We start from the raw sequence: 25,654 nt of genomic DNA, 5'->3' as shown, positions 1-25,654 counted from the left end.
CTTTTTCAGCCACTAAGGTGACTTGCTGGATGTCATGACATGAGTGTCATGGTAGTGCGGTGCAGAGGCACACTCCATCCATGCAGGGGACTGGGGACATGGAGATCCTCAGGGACAGGAGTCATCATCCCTGGAGGAGGGTAACATTGAGGTAGGGAAATGGGCCAGATAAGTGGATTTTGGAGGATTTTTTTTAAGCTGAGGCAAAGAGCAACTTAATTTTGGGGGGGCATGGGAGAGTGCCAGCGCTGTCCAGGGGAGATTTGCATCCCAGACTTTAGGGAAACTCAAGTGCTTGAGGCTGTGGTTGTTCAGACCTCCTGGCTTCGAGAGGTCTCTGGTGGGGTGTTGCAAGCAACCCCGTCACTGTCCTGCCACAGCACCTGGGGGGTCCTGGCTCCGTAACCGAACAGGGAAAGCAGCTTGTAAGCACTTGACTTTTGGGACTTGTAATGTTTTGGGCCAGTGGAAATCTTGGAAATGTTTTCTGGGATTTTTTTTTCCTTTCTTATTTGATATTGCTCTGAGGTTATAACCTTTCCCTGAGACCTGGAGGAGGGTTCACTGCATGTCTTACCGAAGCTGGGCATCCCTGGGGACTGTCTGTGTGTGACCCCCGCCTTGTGTATGCCTCTGAATGCCGATAGTTTAACCAGAGCTGCTGAGCAAGGAGGGAGGATTTAGGATTTTTCTGGTCAGGAAGGAGTTAAAAAGCTGGCAGCAGCAGCTGGGACAGGCAACAGGGTTTGTCTGAGGGCTGGCTCAGCTCCCGGAGATTTTGGGGGCTCAGGTGGATCCCCAGCCACGCAGCGGGGTCCCCGGGGGGCTGTGCCGGCTGCAGGGAGGCTGGCGCAGGGGAGAGGAGGGCTTGGCAGGGCCAGCGGCGCGGCCACTCCTCCCGCTCTGCTCTGGTTTGTGAGCTCTCCGGGAGTCTGGCCGGGGCAAAACTCCTGCCTCTTCCCTCCTTTCCTTCCTCTGGCCTCTCTGTTTCGTCCTCTGAAGCAACAGGACTCATTTTTCCTTCCTAATGGCCCTGGCCCCATGTCGCTTGGGGTTTCTGCTCCTCCTGGCTTGCTGCTTCTCCTCCTCCGAAACGCAGCTCCTGGACTGGATTTGGAGCAGCAGAAAGACCACAGGAAGCACAGCGGCACCCAGCAAGGGAACCACAGCACCAGAGCTGCTCGCCTCTGTGGCAGCTCTCACCCCCAACACATCCACGGGGACGCGGGGTGACCAGGTGGAGGGGGACATCGCCACCCTGCAGCACTGGGAGCAGGATCCTGGCACAGTAGCACCCATGGGTGCGGGGACCGTGGCTGAAAACACCAAGCAGTGGGACGGGAATGCCACAGGGCTGGTGGAGAGCACGGCACAGCCAAGCATCGCTCCTCCCCGCAGCACGTCACCTGCCCCTGGCCAGGATGCGGCCACCAGCTCCACTGAGGACCTGCAGCTCCTGGGGACAGGGACCACCAAGGACCTGCAGCTCCTGGGCACAGGGACTGCTGAGGACCCGCAGCTCCTTGGAACAGGGACCACTGAGGACCTGCAGCTCCTGGGGATGGGGACCACCAAGGACCCACAGTTCCTTGGGACAGGGACCACCGAGGACCCTCAGCTCCGTGGGACAGGGACCACCAAGGACCCACAGTTCCTTGGGACAGGGACCACCGAGGACCTGCAGCTCCTGGGGACAGGAACCAGCAAGGACCAGAAGCTCCTGGGGACAGTGACCCCTGCAGCGATGGGGATACCGGTGTCCTTGCAGAGACCCGTGGGTCCCTGGCCAGGTAGTGCGCCTTTCCCTTTCTCACCAGGTGATGGTCCCCACGAGCAGGTGGTGCTGCCCCAGAACCCCACGGCACAACCACCCCAAACCCACCATGGAGCATCGCCCGCCCCACCGAACCTGCAGCGCAGCACTGGGCGCTGGGGGCTGGTGCTGGCTGGCGTGAATGGGAGCCGGAGCCCTCCATTGCCTAACAGGAGGTTGACTAACGGTGTGGATCCTCCTCTAGCCGATAACTCCCGTCCTCTTGGGTTTGATTTACTAACCTCCGCTGCGCAACTCTACAGTGGCAGTGGCGTGGGGCTTGCAGCCTTCTTACCTGGACTGATATCGCCGACTGGCCATTGCCTGCCCATCCCGACCCACCTGCCCTTCTGCAGCGTGCTGGGCACCCACCATGTCAGATTACCAAATTACCTCCGCCACGGCAGCGAGGTGGAAATTCGGGCGGCTTTGCATGATTGGGAGGGGCTGCTTGAATCGCGGTGCCATCGCTACGTGGAGTGGTTTCTCTGCTTGCTCCTGCTCCCTGGGTGTAGCGCCTCTGTCCCTGTAACCCCCCCGCCCTGCCAAGGCTTCTGCGAGGCCGTCAGAGACCAGTGTTGGATGCACTTGGCCGGCGGCCGCCTGCCTCTGCCTTGTGATGCTCTCCCCGAGGAGGATGAAGGGTATTCTTGTGTCTTTATTAATGCTTCTGCAGGTAATGTGGCTGGGTGATGCATGTGTGTTTGTCTGTCTCCCCTCCGTAAACCCTCCCAGGTCTTTAGGTGCCAAGGGATACTTCAGACTTGTCCCAATAGGATACTGCTGAGTCCAAAAATCTCTTTCCATCTACCCTCAGCATTTTCCCATGTCACCATCCTGTTCTCAGGCTGTTTTACCTTGTCCAGGTTAAAAGGCACCATGCCAGTGCCAGGACAAGAGATGCTCCGCGAGCACATCACACTGACGTTCAGGGCCGGTTTGCAGGTGGCACTGTGGTCCCTACCAACCACAGCAACAACTGAGGTCATGGTGGTGAGGAGGCTTCAAGGTGACCCACGGCCATGCTCGCATGCTCCCCTCTCCCCGAGTGGCCCTTTGCCTTGGGGTTAATGATTTACCCCACGGCTAATGTTTGATCCCCCCTGCTTGGCAGGCGGCAGAGGTTACTTCGCCTCCGGCTTCGTAGTTGGGTGGTTGTGACCCTTGTGTGTGTCAGCCAGGGATCGACGTGTGCCTCTTTGGCAGGGGGTGAAAGGAAGAGAGCGGCGGGGTGGGGAGACAGGCATTTGGAGAAATGCACATCGGCGTGTAAGAGCAAGAACAGAGTTTGGGATGAAAGCAGGAGCGGGAGCTCGGTGCTCCCCCCGCTGAGCCCTCTGAATGGGGCTGTGTTCCCACACTGGCCCCCCCATGCCCTCGGGTGACAGCCTGGGGCTGCCGACAAGGAGCGGCGAGACACCCGCTGCCGTCAGAGGGGTGATTTAGCAGGGGGCTGGCAGACAAGGGTCGCACACATGATCCCCTCATTATCAAAGCGTCTCTGTTCACCAGCTGACCCTGGGGGGTGCAGCGAGGTCACAGGGATGGTCTTGGGGAGACACATGCTTCTGGATGGGCAGCGTCAAGAATGGATTGGGAATGTGGGGACGATGGTGCACCCCATGGAGTGATTTGAGATGCTCCTGTGTGCTGGGGGCTCCCCTGTATCCCAGCCTGCTGAGAAGGTCATGGCAGAGTGGGGAGGTGGCTTGGAGCATCCCTGGGGCATTTTTGGTGGCAGTGGGAGCAAATGGCTCAGTCACTGCAAGCAGCGGCATCCCTGCAGCTGTCCTGTGCAAGCGACTGTCCCAAAACCACTGTGGCATCAGCCATCTCTGGCTCCCCATGCTCTGCAATGGGTGCTGCTGGTTTGTCATGGGGAGGATGGGTGCGATGTCTGGGCTCTGGATGCCCTTTGGAAAAAGCAGGCATGGCCTGAAATATTTGGGTTTTGGAAGGAGCACTTGGATTTTGCAGGGGAGCAGGTGTTTGAGGGGCTCTTGTCATACCCATCCTGCTCCCCCCTCCAGCCTCATAGCCATGGCCACCACCTGCTTTGCACCTTGCACAGGAGAGAGACGTATCCTGTTGTGAAGCGCTGGCACCCAGCTCCCACCCTGGGCTCGGGGGCGAGTGGCATGTTTGGAGAGGAGGGGAGATCTCGGAGTTGGCTGAAACACTGTGGGGAGCATGGTTGAAAACTGCATCACTAACAAAAGCCTCTTTCAGCTCATCCCCCATCATGCCGAGCCCTGGGGGCAGCCGATGGCTTGTCTGGCTGCAGAAATTGCAGCACTGACTTTTAGACCCGTGCGGACCCCTGGGAGGAAGCTCTGGTTTCCTCCAGCCCAAGATAAGCTCCATCCCTGCATCTTGACCTTTGCAGTTGGCTTGGCCGCAGCTGCCTGCTGCAAGGGGGATGAGGCAGTGGGATTGAATTTTGGGGCGTCTGATCATGGGGTGTCTAAAGGGTGGGTGCCAAGCTGGGGCTCGCTGCAGGTCCAGGGGAGACCACTCACTTGCCCCATCAGTTTTGGTGTAGGGCTGCGCACATCTGGGTGTGAAAGGATGCTGGGCTCAAAAGATGCTGAGCTCTGGGATCCAGAGGTCGCCGTGGGCAGCAAGGCAGAGGGGCTGCATTGAGGATGGGGATGCCCCATGGGGAAACCCAGTCAGGGTGCAGGGCAGATGAGGGGGTTAGGGCTGGTGCAAGACCGGGAGGGAGGTCTCCTTGCAGAGGGGTTCTCGGTTTTAGGGTGCCAAGTTTGGGAGGGACTGGGAGCTTGGAGGAGCAGAGTGGGTGCAGAATAGTTTCAGAGCGGCAGGCTCAGTGGGTCTGGGGTCTGGCAGAGAGAAAACTTGCCCCCACCTCTAATTGGTCTCATTTCTGATATCTCCACTGCCAGGGTCCCTGGCACGGGGCTGGCACTGGGGCTTGGCAGCGGGGGGAGGCTGGGAATGCCCCACATCCACAGGTACCCCCAGGCTTGGAAGAGGCAACCGGGTTTCCATCTCCTCCCACCATCCCAAAAGACATGTTTTCCTTCCAGGTTGGGCAAGGCGGGGCTGATTTCTTCTTCTTTCTTTCTTTCTTTTATTTTCCCCTCTTCATTTTTTTCAAAAGCTCTGGAGGACAATGCCTGGCTCCAGAGAAGGGTGGAGGTTCCTGGCTGGTCCTCCTGGGCTCAGCACACCTCTGATACTCCCGCATCGCTCACGGGGGAGTTGGGGACATTGAATTTTCTCAGCTCCTGCTCCTGACTACGGATGGGGCTGAAATTGTCTCTGAGCATCCATTAGACCGCTCCCAGTGTGGAACCCTTGGCCATTTCGGAGCTGGGGTGGTTGGGTTTCCTTGCTCCTGGGAAACACGGAGTTAAAAAGCACCCGGCATTCTCACTCCCGTCGAGTTGGCACCCGCCCGAGCAGTTGACATAGGAGAGGAGGAATCCAGCGCCCGGTGTGTGGGCGATGAGGATGTTCCTACTGCCAAAACAACGGGAGCTGGCGTACAGAGGGGCCGGCTCACCCCGGCCAGATGTTCAGCTGCGTCAGGTCGGGTAGGAGAGACAGTCCTGAGCAGAACTTCCCCAAGTGCCTTGAGAAAAAGGAGCTGGGAAAGGAGGCGAGCTCCAAATTGAGATCATCTGGGAAGCTGGTGGGGCATGCCGGCTTGAGCCCTGTTTCCAGGGTGTTGCAAGAGGATGGCTCTGATTTATTCCCAGCTGGGGTGACCTTGTTGAGCTTGTCCTGGGATGACATGGGAGGGTCACTGTGACCCTGGAGCAGGTATTGGTGCAACACGCTTCCTCGTGGCTCCGTGCTTGTTCAGCATCCTGGTGCTCCAGGAGGAGCTCAAGGAGCGTTGCTGCCTTGGCCAACCCGCAGCCTGAAGGAAAATCCCAGACCCGGGGGAAGGTGAGCGGAGATTGTTGCTGAAGAGCGGAATTTGGAGGAAACATGGCCAGTGGTGTCTCCACAGGGTGCCTTGCTGAGAGTGACCGTACTTGCCAGGCCATTTGTGACCATCCCCTTCTTCTTCCTCTTGCAGAGAACCTGAGCGCTGAGGTCAGCCTCCTGGAGCTGATTGGAGACCCCCCACCAGAGGAGATCCTCAAAATTTATGGCCCTGACAACAACCCCGGCTATGTCTTCGGCCCCAATGCCAACACGGGACAAGTGGCCCGGTACCACCTGCCAAGCCCTTTCTACCGGGACTTTTCCCTCCTGTTCCACATCCAGCCCACCTCGCCCCGGGCCGGTGTGCTCTTTGCCATCACAGACTCCTCGCAGAGCATCATCTACATGGGCGTCAAGCTCTCGGAGCTGCAGGCAGGCAAGCAGCAAATCATCTTCTACTACACGGAGCCGGGCTCACCAAGTTCAAATGCAGCAGCCACCTTCACCGTGCCCACCTTGCTCAACCAGTGGACGCGCTTTGCCATCAGCGTGGAGGAGGACGAAGTCATTCTCTACCTAGACTGTGAGGAGCATGAGCGGACCCACTTCGAGCGCTCCCCGGATGAGATGGAGCTGGAAGATGGCTCTGGGCTCTTTGTTGCTCAGGCTGGAGGAGCTGACCCAGATAAATACCAGGTAAGGCCTTGGGTCACTCCAAGGAGCATCTCCAAGGAGAAGCCTGGGTAAGGCTGAAGGGATGTGACACCAGCCTGTGTCTGTTGAACCAATCTGTTTGCCCAGAAGACAAACCAGTGGCCACACTCTCCGTGCATCTCTGGGGAAGGAGATGCTTGAGATAAGGGGGAAAGGTGGCTTGGGATGCCACCAGCTTTATTGTCTAGGGTCTTGTCAAGGCAAAGTTTTCAAGGTGGAGGAGGGGTTGTGCTACAGCAGCCAGCATTGCCCGTACCTTTTCCAGCAAACATCGAGCCTCTTTGAGTCTCTCCTTTGCTAAAAATACCTAACTCCTTGGGTGGAGGAGCTGGTTTGGCTTTTAAAATGTCTCTCTTAGATGGAAAAAATGCTTGGGACAGAGTATATCTTTGTTGGCTGACGTTGGGCAGTATCTGCAGGAAGACTTTGAAGAGCAAGGAGAGGAGTTGATAACTCAGCCCATGAATTGAGCATGACCTATATTCTAGATAAGGTTTATGGAAAGTGTGGCGAAAATGTGTAGCTAATGTGGAAATCCGCTGTAGTGCTTGAGGAGAGGAAAGTTCAGGACTGCACCACCGGATTTCTCCTTGGTTGAGCACGATTTGCCCAGCAACAGAGGCTCTGCCGAGTGGAACGGTGCTTTTCCTGGGGAGCTTTGCAAAGCACATTTCTGAGCTTAAGCATCATCTCAACTAACAAGTGGCGCTGCTGCAGTCCCAGTTATAGAGTCATAGAATCACTTAGGTTGGAAAAGACCCTCAAGATCATTGAGTCCAACCATTAACCAGTTAAACTGCTTAGCCCAGTTAAACTGCTTTGGGCAGGGAAAGCTCGCCTGGGAAGGGGTTAATGAGTGATAGACTGGGGACCAGTTTGTGCTGGGATTTGTGTTGGTCCCTGGGGGTCTCAAGAGCAACTTTTTGAAGAGCAATTTGTTTACTCTTGAACACGTTGAGAGGGCCAGGTCATGGCCATGGGGGAACTCCTCTCCCCAGCTGGAGAGGGTCTGCACCAGTTGGAAGGCAAAGCACCAGCCCAGAGCAGAGCAAAGAGCTCCTGCCTTCCTAGCAGGTGATGTTCCTCAGCTTGCCAACCACCCCACCCCACCGCCCGCCCCCGGTTTTCCCGCGGGGAATATCTGGGATGGAGAGATGGAGGCTGGCTGCCGAGATGGGAGCGGGAAGCACAGGCTTGGATGTCTCTTTGGCATCTGACTGCCTCGTGGTACTTCCATCACCAACCAGCCCTGACTCACATTATCTGGAACTAACTGGGTGTCAAGCTGGTTAAAACCTGGCCCTCCGTCAAGCTGCAAGACGGGCAGCTGGAGGGATGCTGGAGGGTGTCTCAGCTGGCATCTGGGCTTCATGCCAGGTTGCCTTTTTGTCAGTGGCGTGACACTTGAAGGGGACAAAGCCTGCAGATAAAGAAAAAGCCTCTGAGACAGCAGATATCAAGGGGGTTACTGTAAGTGGGGTCTCAGTGGGGTCTGGCAGGAGGGTTTGGTGGCAGCTGGATGCATGGTAAGACCTAGGGTATTGCTGCCCCCTTTATTGGGGAAAGTGGGCTGCAAAGGGCCCTTACAGCCATCCCTCCAGGAGATACTTTGGTTTAGGGCTGAAACTGGATTGTTTCTGATGCCTCCAGCAAGGCCCAGGACCCGGAAGGCTGGGTGTTTATCAAAGCTTGGGCTTGTTGCTGGTGCTCGGTGGGGAGGAGGGGGATGAATTAGACCCGGCTGTCACCAGGACAAGCAGCTGGAGGATGTCACAACCCACCTTGGGGGCCTTTGCTTGTGGAAGGGATTTAATTATATATTTTTATTATAGATATTAAAAATGTAATCTATTTATGCTAGATTATATTTGTTAAGTATCTATAATATATTTATAATATATGCATATTATGATGTCATAGCCAGCCTGGCTGAACTGCAACTGCCCCCGATTCTTGTTTTCTTAAACCCATTGTGTTTCCTGAGCGCAGCTCTCTTTCCCGGACATGGTGCACTTTGTTTTCAACAGAGCCCAAATATTATTTTAGGTGTCTTGCCCGGAGAGGAGACACCGAGTGGGAGGCATCTGCCTTCTCTGAGCTGGCTTCCCAGCATGGTCCCTGACACCTCCCCGCCGGGATCAGAGGGATGGGCAGCATCCCATCCTAGCATCATCCTGTCCCAGCAGCATCCCCTTGTCCCACCCCAGCAGCGAGGACCTGGGCTGGGCTCCAAGATGTGCCGGGTGACCCCACTCACTATGGGAGCTGTGGGGTTCAGGCTGGAACCCATACACCCTCCCTGGTCGATATGGGGATGCTGCGCTCCTGGGCAGTGCAGGTAGCTTGGCTGTGGGGTTTGTCTGGAGGCAGCATCCTTAGGAAGGAATTCGTGGCTGTTTCTTGTATAAACAAGTGGTTTGGATGTGCACAGTGTTTCCAAAACCCAAATAAATGGTAAGGAAGTGTGGATTAGCCTAAGAAATACAAAACCAGGGCTGCAGTGGACTGGGACCTGCCAGCAGCCTTTGCTCAGGACAGAGAGGCTGTCTGTGTCTGGGGAGCCCTCTGGAGAGGGGAAGCAAGGAGCATGGCCAAAAAGGTCCTTGTAAAGGCTTTGCTGGCTGTCTGGATCACGGCTGCTGTCTCCACTCAGCCCGCCTGGTGCCAGAGCTGGCACGTGGCGTTTTCCTGTGGCTGGTCGAGCCATGCTGGTGGTGCCGGGCACCAGGGCTGCAGGGTTGAAACCTCTCTGTATGGGGTTATGGATGTAGGGTTGGGTGGGGAGTGTTCTCTGCACCAGGGGAAGAGCCTGAAGAGAGGATGTGGTGGCTGAGTGACATGGCAGGTCCCATCATGCCACTGGGTGGTCTGTGGCACACATCTGTCCGTGGCACCTGTCCATCCATGGCACCCATCAGTATGGTTTCCTTCCAGGGGGTGATTGCAGATTTGAAGCTGCGAGGGGACCCACGGGCGGCTGAGCGCCAGTGTGAGGAAGAGGAGGATGACACCGAGGAGGTGAGCGCTGGCAGCCCGGCTGGGGCGGGCTGGAGGCTGCTGCCCCATGCTTCACGCTCACCCCTCACCTCCTTGCCCTGGGCAAATGCAGGTCTCTGGCGATTTTGGCAGTGGAGCAGAAGGTGAACACCAGCCCTCAGGGAAAGACAGGGTGAGTTGGTGCCCACAAGTGTTGCATTCAGTGGCAGGACCCCAAGGTTTTAGGGATGAGGAGGGCTGGGTGCCCCCCACGGTCAAGGTCCTAGGATGCCCAATGGGGTCCCAGTGCCTGTTCCTTTTGGGAGGGCACCAGGAGGTGAATGGTGCCATGGTGTCCCCTTATTGTTGGCACAGGGTGTCCCAGGGCTGGTGGATGCTGTCCCCGTCACCTCTCCCCCCGTGGCAGCAGGCGGGGGGGTAAGGAGTGGCGGGGGCTCCCTACAGCAAGCGGAGAGGACCAGAGCAGAGGAAACATTGCGGGTCTCTGCTGGAGGTAACACCACCCACAGCTTTCCCCTTCCCTGTGCTGGCCGGCCCCAGGGCTCACTGGTGGGGACATGGTGGGGTGGCCGTCCCCAAGCTCTATCGGGTCTCTTTTCCCTTCCTGCAGGCACCGGCCCAAAAGGTGAGAAGGGGGAGAAGGGCGAGCGGGGCCTCAAAGGAGACTCAGGGACCGGCAGCATCGTGGGGACAGGCAGCGTCAAGGGTGAAAAGGTGGGTGACAGAGGGCATCCCAGGGGCTTGAGGATGCCACCAACGTGTCTGCATTTGACACCCACTCCTCTTTGTTTCTGTCCCACAGGGGGAGAAGGGTGAGGTGGGAATTAAGGTGAGTGTCGCTGGGGGAGCCTGGGCTGCCACCCCTGGGGACATGCCATCCATCCCCACTTCCCTCCCCAGGGCAGTGCCGGATTTGGCTACCCTGGCTCCAAGGGCCAGAAGGGGGAGCCGGGTGACCCCGGTTCCCCCAGGACCCTCTCACGGCACACCGATGGCTCAGTGGTGGAGCAGGTCACTGGTCCCCCGGGGCCACCGGGCAAGGACGGAGCCCCTGGCAGGGATGGAGAACCCGTGAGTTGAGTCCCCAACCCCTTGGGTATCCCCTGTGCCCCCAGCCCTGCCTGCTTGCTGCCTGCCTGCACACTGACCTCTCCCCTCTCTGCCATCCCTAGGGCGATCCCGGCGAGGATGGCAAACCTGTAAGTGGGGTAGGGGGTGGGCTGGTGGGGCAATGGGTGCTGGTCACGCCCTTGCCTCGCCACCTGACCCACAACTGCTTCCCTTCACAGGGTGCCATGGGGCCCCAGGGGTTCCCCGGGATGCCAGGGGAGCCCGGGCTGAAGGGGGAGAAGGTGAGTGCTGGTGTGGGACAGGACATGCTGCTGCCCCCCTTTCCTCTTGCCATTGCCTGGGCTGCTCTCACAAACCATACTCTCTCCTCTCTGCCAGGGTGACCCAGGTGTGGGGCCAAGGGGACCCCCTGGACCACCCGGTCCCCCGGGACCACCAGGACCCTCCTCCAAGCATGACAAGCTGGTGGGTGCCCCCTAGGATACAAGGATTTGGGGTGGGGTGGGGTGGGGTTGGGGCCACAGAGGAGCGGGATGCTGCTGCTCCTCTCATGCAACATCCCTGTGCCTCTGGGCACCCCAGCCGTGGCCATGGGTGTGTGATGTTGCCCTTGTGCTTCTCCCCCAGACCTTCATCGATATGGAGGGCTCCGGCTTTGGCGGTGACCTGGAGAGCCTGCGGGTGAGTGTGGGTCCCCTCCTGCTGACAGGGAGTGGGGGACACACTCAGCCATCATCCCCTCCTTCTCCTCTAGGGTCCACGAGGGCCACCCGGTCCCCCAGGGCCACCCGGTGTGCCCGGTTTGCCAGGGGAGCCAGGACGGTTTGGGATGAATCAAACAGACCTGCCGGGACCACCTGGGCTGCCAGGCAGGGATGGGACCCCCGGATCCCTGGGGCCAGTGGTAGGTGTACAGGGTGGCCAAGGGGACCCATCCCAGTGCCACCCTACAGCAGCAGGGCCATAACTTCCCCCTGTGGTGGTGGGGGGCTTCGTGCCCACCAGCCCCATGGGGTTTCCCCATGCTGGCACCAGCTCATGGGCATCTTGCAGGGTCCTCAGGGTCCTTCTGGAAGAGACGGGGCACCTGGGCAGCCAGGGCCCAAAGGAGAGCGGGTGAGTGTTCTCTGTCCCCTGTTCCCCCTGAACATGCACAGCTCCCCTGTGGGGCAGCTGGCACCCAGTCCCCTGGGACATCTCCATGAGGACTCAGCTCCCTTCATCCCTGAACTGGAGAGCATCAGCCTGCTCATGGAGCAAGGCAGCTTCTTCGCACTCTCTTCACCTTCCTCTTCCTCCCCAGGGCGATGTGGGTGACCTCGGCCTCCCCGGTGCACCAGGACCCAAGGTACTGTGCCTGGAGCAAGTTTCTTGCAGGGGGGTTCCATGTGCATTGCAGCCTGGAGGCGGGGATGCTGCTGGGGGGCCACCTTGTGCCGGGGCGGCGAGGGGGATGCTGGTATCTGGGTTCCTCCTGGAGCAGAGCAGTGCGGTGGCTCAAGGGTGCGTGGAGCTGCACCCCGGGGATGCTCGCTGGGCTCCCGCCATCCTCCACCTGGGCTGGGTGCAAGAGCCTAGTGAGTTAAGGTTTCTTAACGTTGCCAGCAACGAGAGGGTAGATGGGGTGACAATGATTATAAGGACTGATGTTGCACTCGGAGACCAGTAGTAAAGCACAAGGGTGCCTGTGAGCATCGCCCCTCTGTGCTGAGCTCTGCCACCGCATCAGAGCCTGTGATGCATGCAAAAAATAGTCACATTTATGATTTTAGACGACCCTCTGGTGGCCACTGTGTACATTGCACAGGGATCCAGCGTAGTGTGAGTACAGCCAGGATAAGGGATGCCAGAGCTGGGCAATACCCCATCCCGCAAAGCCCCTGCCCCAGAGACAGGGGAGCATCTGTGCCCTGACCCAAGGGACGGTGTGGGGATGTGGGAGGGGATGCGCTGCCTACTGTTTGCAAGCCCCAGGCAGGGACTGTTGTCACCTTGTCCCATCTGTTCCCTTGTGTTTTTTTCTTGTCCCCTTTGCAGGGCAGCAAGGGAGAAACAGGACCAGCAGGAGCCCCAGGAGAAACGGGGTTAGCTGGCCTTCCTGGGCCCATGGGACCCCGAGGGCCACCAGGACCCCCCGGTCCCCCAGGGCCACCAGGGCCGGGCTATGAGGCTGGATTTGTAAGTGATCACCCCTGTGATGGGGGGGCGGGATGAGCTGGAACTGGGGACAGATGTGACTCAGCCTCTTTTCCACCTGCCTAGAGTGACATGGAGGGCTCAGGGCTGCCATTCGCCGCCAGCTCCCCTGGACAACCTGGACCTGAAGGACCACAGGTGGCTTCCACTCCCACCCTCCCCTCCATTCTGGGCTTGCTTGGGCATCTGCCACCATGTCTGCTGCCATCACCCCATGTTCATAGCCCTCTTCTTGTTGCTTGCAGGGTGTGCCAGGACTGCCAGGGATGAAGGTGAGGAGCCCTTCAAATGCCACAGGAGCCTGGCTCCATCCTCGCAGGATGCCCACGGGCAGCCTATGGGGATGCTCCTGCTCTGACACCTCTTTCCTTGCAGGGGGAGGTGGGCAGCCCTGGGCAGCCTGGCTTACCAGGACCAAAGGTAGGAGCATCAGGAGATTGGGACAGGCTGTGTGCGAGCATCTGGGGTTTACAGGGTGCTGGGGAGGACCCCTGTGCTCCCCAATGTGGGGCTGTGGGGGGGATGCTCAGTACTGCATCTCACCCTCTCCTGTGCCTTGTTGCAGGGGGATGCTGGTGTGCCAGGTGTGGATGGTCGCCCTGGCCTGGAGGGCTTCCCTGGACCACAGGTAGGAGCATCAGCTCCCTCTTTTCAGAAGCACCTCGCTTACTCCAGGCAGAGCATCCTTGCTTGCTGCAGGGCCACTTGCAGCAGCTCCATCCCCAGCAGCCAAAAGCTGCCCCAAGCAGCCAAAATCCACACCTAGCAGCCAAAATCCAAGCCTGCAGTGCCTTTGGCTGTTGCCTTGCTTTGGGACTGGGCTCACTGTGTGCCGTGGATGCCCACACTGCTTGGGACCCCATACTCATCAGCTCGCCACCCTGCTCGCCATCACCTCCACCCAAAAGCATCCCACCCCAGCTCACTGCCTGGACCTTGCAGGTGGCAGGGGGTGGCCTGAAAGGTTTTGCTGAGCCTCAGGCAGGAGGGGGTCCCTGCTTGTGAGCCAAGGTCTGGCTGCATGTGTTGCCAAGTGGGATGCTCACCCCTGCCTGCTCCTCCTTCCAGGGACCCAAAGGTGAGAGAGGCAGCCCCGGAGAGAAGGTAGGTGCCACCATGCTGGGGATGGGGACTGACAGGCGGTGGCCTTGGGGCTGATGGCTTGTGTCTTCCAGGGTGAGCGAGGCCAAGATGGTGTGGGGCTGCCTGGCCCTCCCGGTCCACCTGGTCCCCCTGGACAGGTCATAACTGTCTCGAGCGAAGATGTAAGTGATGGGTCCTGGCTTCCCCACAGGTTGGGGGAGCTAAAATTAGGGTGGGGTGAAGGGGTGAAAAGCCTTGTTTTGTCTCTTTTAACAGAGATCTTTGGTGGCTTTGCCCGGTCCAGAGGTAAGTGCTCCCCTGTCACCTGCAGCCCCTGGCAGTGCCAGGAGGGCACCCAGTTTCTTGGAAAGAAGAGGTTTGCTCATACGAACATCTCTGCTTCTCTCTGCAGGGCAGACCAGGTCACGCTGGCTTCCCGGTGAGTTGTTGCAGGGGTGGCACTGGTGCCTGCAGCGGGTCATGGAGCGTGGGCACTGGAGGAGGGTCAGAGTGAAAGCTCTGGGAATGTTCTGGTGAAATCTCTGGTTGCTGGTCATCCCACAGTGATGCTGGGGTGGTAATTGGGGTCTGCCTATGGTGTGTTGGGGCTGATGTGAGCTCTGCGTTCCTCCCTGCAGGGCCCACTGGGACCGAAAGGAGATCAGGGGCCATCTGGTCCACAGGGCCCCCCAGGGTTGAAGGTAACTGCTCCAGGCCACCTCTGCCCATGGAGTGGTCATGGTTCTGGTCCCCTGTCCTGCCTGGCCACCAGGTGCTGGTGATGATGACAGCCCTGCTGTGGAGGGAGCCTGGTCCCTCTACCTACCCTCACACTTCCTCCTCTCTTGCAGGGGGAGAAAGGGGAGCCCGGTGTCATCATCAGCCCTGATGGGACTGTGGTCACTGCAAAGGTGAAAGGAGAAAAGGTGGGTGTGCTGTGGGAATGGAGAGCATGTCCCCAGGCACTGGATGGTCCTGGTGGTGATGTTCTTTCCTTCTCCACTGTCCCCAGGGAGAGCCGGGACCGCGGGGACCGATGGGACCCTTGGTAAGTCACCATCGTCACTCTCCTCATGTCCATTGGGAAGGGACGGGGCTGATCCAGGGCAGAGGGGTTGGGGGGGGTGCCCCTACTCAGAGCACCCCCATCCTCATCTACTTTCCTTTCCAGGGTCCCCCGGGAAGACCAGGGATGAAGGGAGAGATCGGCTTTCCAGGCAGACCTGTAAGACCCACTCCCGGTTTGTTTGTTCCCTCGGGCATCGCCTCCTCGTCTGTGTTCCCCCACTCTGTTTGCACATCTTGAACCCGCCAAACCTCAAACCCTGTCATGTCCCTGCAGTGCCCAGGGGTGGGGTGATGCTGGGGTGTCACCTTGGAGCTGGTGGGGGGACAGGGACGAGGCTTATCTGTGCTGCTCATCCACAGGGACGTCCCGGCATGAACGGGCTGAAGGGTGAGAAGGGTGACCCTGCGGATGTCAGCAGTGTCCTGGGCTTGCGGGTGAGTGCTCTCAGGACCACCCCCCAGGCTGCTGGCCCAGCAGATGGGGACACACACTGAGGATCTCTCTGGGGACCCAAATCCTTTGGCAAAGGGCACATGCTTCCCCCTGTCAAGAACTGGGCGCACCTCTGCATGGCCCCAGTGTTGCCCCCACAGGGACTGTCCTCTTTGCAAGACCCTGACATATCTTCTCTCCCTCAACAGGGTCCCCCAGGACCCCCAGGGCCCCCAGGCCCCCCCGGCCCACCTGGCAGCGTAGTCTACGACAGCAGCAATGTGAGTAACAACACGGTCACTGTGATGGGAGAAGGTGAGAGCTGATGACCCTGGCCCCGCAGTGGCCCCTACTTGGCTGAAGGGGATGGGGGACACTGGTGGCATCCTGGCCAGGGCCAGCATGTGGGACTGCCATCAGCATCACATTAAGGGAGGATCCCTGAGGATGCTGCTGTCTCTGCAACTTCTTCCTTTGTGTCCCCACAGGCCTTCAGCGATTCCGGCCGTCCCGTGCTGCCAGCCTTCCCTGGTAAGGGGGTGTCCCCAGGGTGGTTCAGGGATTGGAGACACCTTCTATTAGAGGTAGCTGGGGCTGAGATGCTGCAGCGCTGAGGTGGCATCTCTCTGCTGCTCCTCACAGGTTTCCACCAGTTTCCAGGACAAAAGGGAGAGAAAGGCGATACCGGAGCCCCAGGACCCCCAGGTGGGTGATCCATCCCTGTGAGCAGAAGGTGGGTAATGCCCACCCTGACTCTCCTCTCCCCTCCTCTCCCTCTCCACAGGCCACTTTCCCTATGACTTGAGTCACTTTGGTGCCAACCTGCGGGTAAGCTCTTTGCCCACTGGCCATGGCTCCTGGGGCCAGCACCTGGCGTGGTTTGGGGTACTACTCCAGCTGCTCACGCTAAGGCTGTGCCATCCCGCAGGGTGACAAGGGGGATGCAGGTCCCAAGGGTGAGAAGGGTGAGCCAGGCAGCACCCCACTCTACGGTTCCAGTGTCTCCGGGCTGCCGGGGCCACCAGGGCCCCAGGGCTACCCCGGGCTGCCGGTGAGTACCCCATGGCATGGGGTGCAAGAGGGGCCTGGCGGGGTGGCTCCCCTGGGTGCATTGCTCTAGGGATGCTCTCTTGCACTGCTTAGGGTCCTAAGGGGGACAGTATCGTTGGGCCGCCGGGACCTCCTGGACCTCAGGGCCCCCCTGGTATTGGATATGAGGGGCGACAGGGCCCCCCTGGCCCTCCTGGTCCCCCTGGTCCACCCTCCTTCCCAGGCCCCCACAGACAAGGTGAGTACTTGTGCCTCTGCATCCCTTCATGCATCCTGCCCCGTGCTCCAGACCTGTGCTCCAGCTCTCTCCTTCTCACCCTTCTTCCTTCCAGCTATCAGCATCCCTGGCCCCCCTGGACCGCCGGGACCCCCTGGACCACCAGGCACCAGCGGGATGTCCTTGGGGGTGAGTTGGGGCTCTGGAGGGCTGTGGTTGCCTGCAGGCTGGCCAGACAAGCCCTGAGCCGCTTGCTGGGCTGTACCCGCAGCTGCGTCCCCTGCCGACCTACCAGGCGATGCTGAGCACTGCACACGAGCTGCCCGAGGGCAGCCTTGTCTTCCTGACTGACCGGCAAGAGCTCTATGTCCGCCTGCGCGGGGGCTTCCGCAGGGTGCTGGTGAGTGGGGGGAAAGGAGGGTGCCCCGTCTTGGGTTGCACTGCCTGGTTCTGAGGAGGTGCAGGCAGCATTTTCCTGGGGTTTCAGTGGCATCTTTTGGGGATGCTCAGGCATTCCCCTTCACCCTTGCACAAGATGAGAGTGGGGGGTGGCTGGGATCTGATGTGTCATGTACTTGCAGCTGGAGGAGCACACCCTGATCCCCAGCTCGGCTTTGGTGAGTTCCCTGTCCTCCATCCATCCATCCAACCCTCCATCTCCAGCCATTCCCGTCCCCAACCCTCCATCTCCAACCATTCCCGTCCCCAACCCTCCATCCCCAACCATTCCCGTCCCCAACCCTCCATCCCCAACCATTCCCGTCCCCAACCCTCCATCCCCAACCATTCCCGTCCCCAACCCTCCATCCCCAACCATTCCCGTCCCCAACCCTCCATCCCCAACCATTCCCATCCCCAACCCTCCATCTCCAACCATTCCCGTCCCCAACCCTCCATCTCCAACCATTCCCGTCCCCAACCCTCCATCTCCAACCATTCCCATCCCCAACCCTCCATCTCCAACCATTCTCATCTCTCCAGCCTCCTGCAGCCCTGTCACTAGCCCCATCTCTAACCATCCCCATCCCTGTCCCGGGCACCACCAACCCTCAGCCTGTTTCTCCTTTCCTCCCCAGGACAATGAGGTGTATGACAAGGCCCCCAGCGTCCACTACACTGGCCCCCAGCCCCCGCTCCAGCCCCGTGGACCCCTTCACCCCCTCCGCAACCATAGTCCCCCACCCACTGCCCGGCCCTGGCGTGGGGATGAGGTGGTGGCCAACCAGCACCGCCTGCCTGAGCAACCCCTGCTCCACCACCAGCATGAGCTTCTTAACAGCTACTACATCCACCGCCGGCCGGATCCGGCCCCTGTAGCCGCCCACATGCACCAGGACTTCCAGCCCGCTGTGAGTGCTGCGTGCTGGCCGAGTGGAGGAGGTGATGGTGGCCAAAGCCCTGTCCCTCATGCCCTGTTGTCCCGTCTTGGCAGCTTCACCTGGTGGCCCTGAACGCGCCGCTGAGCGGCAGCATGCGCGGCATCCGCGGTGCCGATTTCCAGTGCTTCCAGCAAGCCCGGCAGGTCGGGCTGGCTGGCACCTTCCGTGCCTTCCTCTCCTCCCGCCTGCAGGACCTCTACAGCATCGTGCGCAGGGCCGACCGCGCTGCCGTGCCCATCGTCAACCTCCGGGTACGTGTGTGTCCCCATCCTCTTCCTGACACCACGGGGGCCCCAAGGGATGCAGAACATTCCAAAGCCCCCCTCCATCTGCACAGCAGTGACCATGGAGCATCCCATCCCCAGGGGCTGCCAAGGCTCTTGGGGTGCAGGCAGGACTGACTCCCCTCTCCCCTTTTTCCACCCCTCTCCAGGACGAAGTGCTCTTCAGTAACTGGGAAGCCCTTTTCACGGGCAGCGGGGCCCCACTGCAAGCTGGTGCCCGCATCCTCTCCTTTGATGGCCGGGATGTCCTACGGGATGCAGGATGGTGAGTACGGGATCGAGTGATGGGGAAGGAGGGGAGATGGGGGTCTGGACCACGGTGGGGGCAGCGGCAGCTCCCCACCTTTCTCCTTTCCAGGCCGCAGAAGAGTGTCTGGCACGGCTCAGATGCCAAGGGCCGGCGCTTGCCCGAGAGCTACTGCGAGACGTGGCGGACAGAGGAGCTCACAGCCACTGGCCAGGCCTCCTCGCTGGGCTCCGGCAAGCTGCTGGAGCAGGTGGCCAGCAGCTGCCAGCACAACTTCATCGTCCTCTGCATCGAGAACAGCTTCATGACTGCTGCCAAAAAGTGACACCACCTCCCCCTGCCCTGGGTACTCCCCATCTCCCTGGGGAGGGTCAGACCAGCCTGCAGCCCGGCAGCCTGGTGGTCCTCGGCCCCTCCATCTCCTGCCCTCACCCCACAAGGTTTTCTTCTCCTCCCACAGACCTGAAACCAAAGAGTGTGGCCATTGCCTGGGCTGGCTGCCTTCCTGCTCCTCTTGCTCCACTTCTCTTCTAACCCCTAATATTTAACCACTTCAGCTTGTGTGCACCACCTGCTCAGATGCTCTTTTCAGGGTGGCTGGGGAGGAGGATGCTGGGCAGGGAGATTTCAGCACTGCCGTGTGGTGTGTCCTTCTGGAAAGCCTGTGGGGATTTCTCTGACTCCTCCCCACCAGCTCCACACTGTCCTCACCAGGAACTTGGGGCTGAACCCAGATCCCCACTGCTGGGGCCATGGGTTCTTCTCCAGCCAAAACCCCGACATCCCATCCAAGCAAAGGCCTGTCCTGTGGCCATGATTGGGCTCCCCCCAGCTGGTCTCTGTCCTCCCCAGGTAAGGTCCATTCCACCTAGTCCTCCGTCACCATCATCATCCTCACCTCCATCCCTAGCTAGAGAGCCTTGGCAGGGTGGGAGGGGCCTGGTCCCCCTAATTTCCTCTGCACACCCTTGGGACCCTGTGCCGTGCCCCCCACCCTGGGTACAGCTGCAGTCAGGCCAGTGCAGGGATCGCAGTGATGGGGTGGCCCTGACATGGGGCCAGGCATCTCCTTGGTGTGTGTGTACAAGCGTGTGTGTGTTGAGCACGTGTGGTACCAAGGGCAGGTGCCCCCATCGTCCCCCTGCTCCCTGTGCCACCTTTGCTGCGCTCTAAGGGCCAAGGCGCAGCAAAGTTGGTTTGAATTGGTGTGGGCAAATCCAAGGTGCTAAAAAAAAAACAAAAAAAAAGACAGAAAAAAAGATAAATCTGTAACTAGCTTTTTATTATTGTATGGAAATTATTACCATAAAAGCTGTGCGAGTCACACGGTCTCTATTTCTTACAGTCTACTGTATTTTGTGTAATTAATGCAATTTAAAGCCTGTGGATCTTTATATTTTTTTTTGTCAGTTGTGTCCTATAAACCATTTTCTGAAGGCACTGAATAAAGAAACATTATTCTCTTGTAGCCTGGCTTCACATGATGATAATAGAGTCGGTGGCCAGGAGACCATCCGGAGCCCACCCGTATCTCGGCGGTGGCAGCCACGGGCATCCTGCCCCTGCTCTGGTTGTGTTTGTAGCTGGGGGGGCACAGCCCCTGCACCCATGGAGCAGAAAGCAGGTCCTAAGGAGTACGTCCTCAACAGGCTAGCACCAAGGACCGCTGGTGGGACAGGAAACGAAGCACGTGGTGATGGTGACGCTTACGGAGCAGGGACCTGGCTGCGCTGGTGATGGTGCTGGCGCTCAGGCTCGCACGGCATCTGCCTCTGGGCTTTTCTCCTGCGCCGGCATCTCAGCAGGGAGCTGGCACGGCTCCTTGGCCATGGCCAGCTCCACTGGCTGCTCGTGGCGCCTGTGCCGGATGCCCACACCAATGGCTGCCAGCAGGTAGAGCACCGCCATCAGTGTGAAGTAGCCAAAATACACGTAAAACTGCAAAAGGTGGGGAGAGAGCAATCGTTGCAGCACCCACCCTTTCACTTTTTGGGGACCACCTCCATCCTAGGTGTCCCCCATCCCTACCTGGGGATGCACAGACAAGCCCAAGCCCCTCTTGTCAGCCACGATGATGGTGATGATGGTCTTCAGCACGGTGGCAAAGAAGGTGTTGACCCCGAAGACCAGTGCGCAGAGCTCTTTGGAGAGGGAGGTAGCGATCTGGAAACTGGGACAGAGAGGGGAACCAGTGAGCCCCTGGTGCCAGCCCAGCTGCAGGGGTGGGAGCCGGCCCCCAGGGGCACCACGGAACCACGCACACGGCAATGGGCACCAGGAACTGGTAAGAGCCACGGAAGAGGACGTAGGCGGCATAGCACAGCCAGATGTTGCTCGTAGTGTTCATGAGCAGGAGGAGCCCTGCCTGGAAAGCTGTCACCACCCCGATCACCAGCTCTGACCACAGCGTCCAGCGGATCTTCACGTAGCCAGCAGCAAAGGAGGCGATGGCCCCTGGGGAAGGGATGAAGGATGCTGTGAACACCACCACCAGCATGGGACCACCTTGTATCCCCTAGCCTAGTGATGCTCATCTCACCTAGTGATGGCCATCTTATCACCACTGCCAAACCACCCCCTGCATCCCCCAAAATACCATAAGGACCACGATTTCCAGAGGATGCAGTGGGATGGAGTGTCCCCCTGCATCCCTGGTGTCCCCAGCCTGAAGCAGCATACCCAGCAGCGTGGAGGCGGCGTCCACCCCTCCGTTGTACACCCGGCGGTTGTCCATGGCAGGGTAGATCTCATTCCAGAGGATCTGCACGTAGTACAGCATCAGGTAGTACCCAGCTGAGTTGAAGATCCACCAGAGGGACCAGAGCCGGAGCTGGGGTTGCCTGGCCAACGCTCCCACCTCCCGCAGCATACGGCACAGCGTTGCCTCCTGCCAGCCCTGCATTCCCCCACCACCATCCCCCCCAGCCATCTTGTCCAGCTCAGTGGGCACAGCCCCATCACCAGCCCCCTGAGGCCGGTTGAAGAAGAGGCTGCGCCGGGGCCGCTCAAGGAAGATGGTGAGGATGAGGCCGAAGCTGACGAAGCCCAATGAGACGTAGTTGAGGGTGAGGAAGGAGATACTACCCAATGTGACACAAAGCTGGCCCAGCACTGAGCTGGTGAAGACGCCCAGGAGGACGGAGGAGCGGGAGTAGCTGGCCATACGCTGGTAGTGGGACGGGGCGACGAGGGAGAAGATGTAGGAGGAGTAGGCGATGCGTGCGGCCATGGTGATGCCGTAGAAGAACTCCATCAGCTGCATGTCCAGGACGGAGGTACCGAAAACCAGCAGCAGCCAGATGGAGATGTGGCTCAGGCTCTGCAGCACCAGCACCGGCTTGTAGCGCAGGTAGTCCGTCAGCAGGAAGATGGGCACCAGCACAGCCATGTAGGAGTAACTCAGCACTGGCGTGATCACGTTGGTCACCTGACACATGTGCAAGCAGGGGCTGAGCACTGGACAAATCCCCAGGAGATGCCCCCAGCCCAGAGGAGTGTAGTTTGGGTGGGCATCAGCTGCTGATCCCCATCACGGCACCTCCTCAGGGAGGAATGTGGCCCATGGCGTGCTCAGCCGGGGACCTGGCTGAGCCTTGGCCCCCTCCTGGGCCAGGAATGCAGCGTTCCCACGGACACAGCAGCCTGCTGGGACCAGGGCCAGCGTCCCTTGGTTGGGGGACAGCAACATGTGGCCTCTGCTCGTCTAACCCCGTCGCTGCCAGCAGCTCAGTGGTGCCCAGCCCTGTGCCCCCACTGTGCACTGCACCAGTATGGGAAGGTCTCCCCAGTGGAATGGGGCTTCTCCCAGCCTGGCACTCCCCTGCCAGCCCACTGTCTGCCCAGGCGGGCAGGGCTAGGCATCAGCCCCCAAAATCAGTTGCCAGCCTGGGAATGAGGTCTTGTGCCAGGGAGAGCTGAGCCTGGGGCTCAGGGGCCAGGGTGACCTCGCAGCCCAGTGAGACAGGGACGTGCTGTGATCTGGGCACATACAACGCCACTTTTCCCACGCCCCCTCCGGCCCAAAAGCATCACCACACACCACCTTGCCTGGGACATGGCGTGCCTGCACCCCTCCACACCCCAGGACCGCAGGAGGATGCTCTGGCCAGCCCCAGGGTAGTGATGGTGTGCAGAAAGAGGGACACTAGGGGGAACAGGCTGCCCACGGCTCACCTCTGCCTGCGTGAAGTTCTTGTCAGCCCCGAGGAGGTAAGGGGTGATGAAGCTCTCCCCGGGCCGGATCTGCGTCATGAAGCCATAGAAGCAGAGGTAGAAGACTTGTAGTTTCCAGCGCTGGTCTGGCGCTGTCTCCGATGACGGCTTTTTGGCATCCTCATGCTTCTCAGGCATGGCTCTGCTGGCTCTGCTGTGGGACAGCAGCTTTATCCCTAGGACTGTCAGCTAGATGGGCTTTGCTGGGCCAGGCAGCCCCTCTCTGGCCGCAGGCGCTCTCCGACACATCGAAAGCCACGTCGCTGCAGTTTCTGGGGAGAAAACAGCATTTGGCACAGGCTCAAATTCCTCCATAATCGCAAGGCAAATAAATAACCACTACCTTCTCCCCAGGATATGTTCTTGCAAGAAGAAAAGCAGCTGCGCGTCTTGCTGTGCAAAAGCTGGTGGCGGGGCATTTCAGGCAACATTGTAAATCCCATTGTAAATGGAACACCCAGCTCTGCAGCGGGGCATACTCAGCTCCGGTCACCTCCTTTTTCTCCCTTTTAAGAGCCAGTGGGGTTTTACCCTCTCCCTGAAGAGATGCTTCCCTCTAGCCAAGTTGCTCTGCTGCAGACCTGGAGGCAGAGGGATGAGGACACCCTGTGCCGGGGATGCTCTGGAGGGAGATGGCAGTGGCTGTGGGGACCGTGCCGCTTGTGAAAGTGAGTTAATCTGCACACCGAGTGCAGGGCTGCCCACGTTATACATTAGCTGGGCGGTCGGTGGGACTTTAGCCGAGCCGCAGGCAAGGGGCTGCCCCTTGGTTCTCCTCTGGCAGGATATGATGCTCAGGCAGTGCTGCTCAGCCTGGGGAGAATGCAAAATGCCACGAGTTTCATGGTCTGGAGAGGGATTAAATGCTCAAATCCTGAGGTTTGGCCGCAGGAAAGTTGGCAGCGCAGGGGAGGCCCCATTAGCAGTCACGGGATGAAGGCACGGAAGGCAGAAGGCTTGGCCTGGGTGTCCTCCCAGTGCTCCCCACTCCTGCAAGTCACTGACGGTGCTTTTCGAGCCATAAAAATCCACATGTGCCAATCCACGCCACGGGAGCAAGGTCTAGAAACCCGATTACCTTGCTAATTGCAGCACAACTAATCACGGTCATTAAAAAGGAAGTCCATGGTCCCAGTTTGTGTCCTCTGCTGCCACCCTGAAGTGTATCTCATGGATAATGCACATGGCTAATGGAGAAACAAGCCAGCATCAGCACCAGCAAGGGAAAGTCGGTTGTGATCGAAACCAAAAGCAGCGGCGGGTGGCAGAGTGCCCATTAGCTCCAGCGAGGACTCACTGGTCCAGCATCATTCCCATGGCATTTCAGCGCCAGTGCCTACACACCACGAAAACACACATGTCGTGTAGCTCACAGCTGGGTCAACAGCCTCTACCTGTTAATTAGGTACTGGGGGAGTGGGGCAGGGATCTGGTACTTACTGCCAGCCCAGAGCCGGTGCCGGCTTGTGTGCTGGATGGAGCACCGCAGCCCCCTCGCTGTGCCAGGAAGGGCAAGGGGCAAGGAGTGGGGGCTGAACCCCCCCGAACGCCAGCGCCACGCCATGCCGTGCTATGCCCGCCTGGGGCCCCTGCCAGCCACGACCGACTGGACTATGCCCCATCTTCCGCTTGTCCCTGACTTGCCCTGTGGATGTGAGCGATGTCACCTCCAGCTGCCACTCTCTGCAGGGCAGTCCCCTGCCACATGCTCCGGCACCCCGATGGGCTGTTTTCCACCCTCCACACTCCAAACCCGTTCAGGAAGCAGATGCTCCCAGTTTCTTTTCATGTCCACCCGGGATGGCTGCAACTGCTCATCCCTGGCTCAAAGGAAACCATCCATATTAAACCCGAGATACAGTTCCATGCCTCTGTCCCAGTGCCACTGACCCTGGGAGCACTGGCTCCTAACTCCTGGCATGTGTATCCTCACACATGTTAGGGACCTCAGCCCCAAACCCATGTGGCCAGACCCAGTTCCACGTCTCCACCCCACGCATGGAGCTCCCACCACTTGAGGTGAGTGGGTGCAAGTCCCAAGGGATGCTCCCAGCTCGGTACTGTCATCCCACTGTCCTGGTGCAAGCCAGGCAGAGGAGGGGAGCAGAGCATGGACGGTTATCAACGTGTGAACCTGATTATCGCCGGGTTATCGTGGTGTGACCTTGACAAGGGATTGCTGTCACACACGCAGTTGTCAACCTGCAGCCACAGGCTGTGTGGGTGGGTGAGCTCAGGCTCAGCTCCGAGGGGAGCCACAGCCACCAGAGTATGGAGGGGACACCCCCGGGGGACACCGGTGGGGATGCTCTCCCCACAGCCACGTGTCGGTGACAAAGAAGTGACGCCACCGTAGCACAACGAATTTTGTGGGCAGCTGCGAGCAGGCAGGGGGTGGTTGGTGTGTGGGTCCCTTGGGCACCTTCGCCAAAACAGGAGGGGGAAGCTCCCCAAAATACATCCGTGTCCACCGTGCGGGCACCTATCTACCTCCCTGCCCAGCACCCAAGGGACGGGTGGCTCTTTCGGGTGCTGGGGGATGGTTTGGGGTGCACGTGGCAGAGAAGGGTGATGCGGGGGGGGCGGTGCGCGGCGGCCGCTCACCCTGAGACAGGGCACCCTGCGTACCCTGGGGACACCCCACAACCCCAGCAGCCCGGGCACCTGTGGGGCGCTAGGGCAGTAACCATATCCCCGGCACCCCAGGTACCCCGGGCACCCCAACACCCGAGGGACATCCGTTACCTCTGGTACCTCAGTCAGCACAGCACCCCGTACCCCCGCAGCCCGGGCCGTACCTGGGGAGCGGCGGGCATGGGGGTGGCGGACCCTACCCGCCGGGGCGCAGCGGGGGGGTCCCGGGGCTCCCCGCGGCCGCCGTAGCCGGATCCGCAGCAAACCCGTGAATAGGAGGAGAAGGGGGAGGAGGAGAAGGAGGGGGGCCCTCGGGAAATGTAGTCAGCCCCCATGTGCGGGGCGGCGGGGGGACT

The 25,654-nt window shown here is 59.6% G+C and overlaps 2 protein-coding genes across 4 annotated transcripts; one reads left to right on the top strand and one right to left on the bottom strand.

The window, feature by feature from the left end:
- The first annotated feature begins 993 nt into the window (after positions 1–993).
- COL18A1 (collagen type XVIII alpha 1 chain) lies at positions 994–19,920 on the top strand. Of its 2 annotated transcripts, XM_082056297.1 has the most exons (42): positions 994–1,790; positions 5,865–6,409; positions 9,362–9,445; positions 9,537–9,596; positions 9,779–9,917; positions 10,035–10,138; positions 10,227–10,253; positions 10,325–10,495; positions 10,597–10,623; positions 10,714–10,776; positions 10,874–10,960; positions 11,123–11,176; positions 11,250–11,399; positions 11,549–11,611; positions 11,799–11,843; positions 12,533–12,673; positions 12,758–12,829; positions 12,937–12,963; positions 13,067–13,111; positions 13,257–13,319; positions 13,760–13,795; positions 13,867–13,956; positions 14,051–14,080; positions 14,187–14,213; positions 14,413–14,475; positions 14,626–14,700; positions 14,787–14,822; positions 14,946–14,999; positions 15,203–15,277; positions 15,485–15,556; positions 15,764–15,806; positions 15,918–15,980; positions 16,060–16,103; positions 16,204–16,326; positions 16,419–16,563; positions 16,658–16,731; positions 16,814–16,942; positions 17,124–17,159; positions 17,619–17,891; positions 17,975–18,172; positions 18,355–18,470; positions 18,564–19,920. In XM_082056297.1, exons 1-42 carry the CDS (start codon positions 1,028–1,030, stop codon positions 18,775–18,777), a joined length of 4,746 nt encoding a protein of 1,581 aa, XP_081912423.1. In that variant the 5' UTR covers positions 994–1,027; the 3' UTR covers positions 18,778–19,920. The 2 variants fall into 2 exon arrangements, with proteins under 2 accessions (XP_081912423.1, XP_081912424.1); XM_082056298.1 differs by lacking the exon at positions 17,124–17,159.
- Positions 19,709–25,602, bottom strand: SLC19A1 (solute carrier family 19 member 1). 2 transcript variants are annotated; one of them, XM_082056300.1, is made up of 6 exons: positions 25,463–25,602; positions 22,626–22,936; positions 21,132–21,879; positions 20,714–20,906; positions 20,481–20,622; positions 19,709–20,390 (listed from the first exon to the last, which is right to left on the bottom strand). In XM_082056300.1, exons 2-6 carry the CDS (start codon positions 22,800–22,802, stop codon positions 20,202–20,204), a joined length of 1,449 nt encoding a protein of 482 aa, XP_081912426.1. In that variant the 5' UTR covers positions 22,803–22,936; positions 25,463–25,602; the 3' UTR covers positions 19,709–20,201. The 2 variants fall into 2 exon arrangements, with proteins under 2 accessions (XP_081912426.1, XP_081912427.1); XM_082056301.1 differs by having other exon boundaries at positions 19,709–20,335.
- Positions 25,603–25,654: the final 52 nt, after the last annotated feature.

Source organism: Streptopelia decaocto (genome assembly GCF_964273445.1).
Source record: "Streptopelia decaocto genome assembly, chromosome: 6".
Lineage (NCBI taxonomy): Eukaryota > Metazoa > Chordata > Aves > Columbiformes > Columbidae > Streptopelia > Streptopelia decaocto.
Note: the sequence above shows the minus strand (reverse complement) of the source record. Positions and strands in the feature narration are given on the sequence as shown.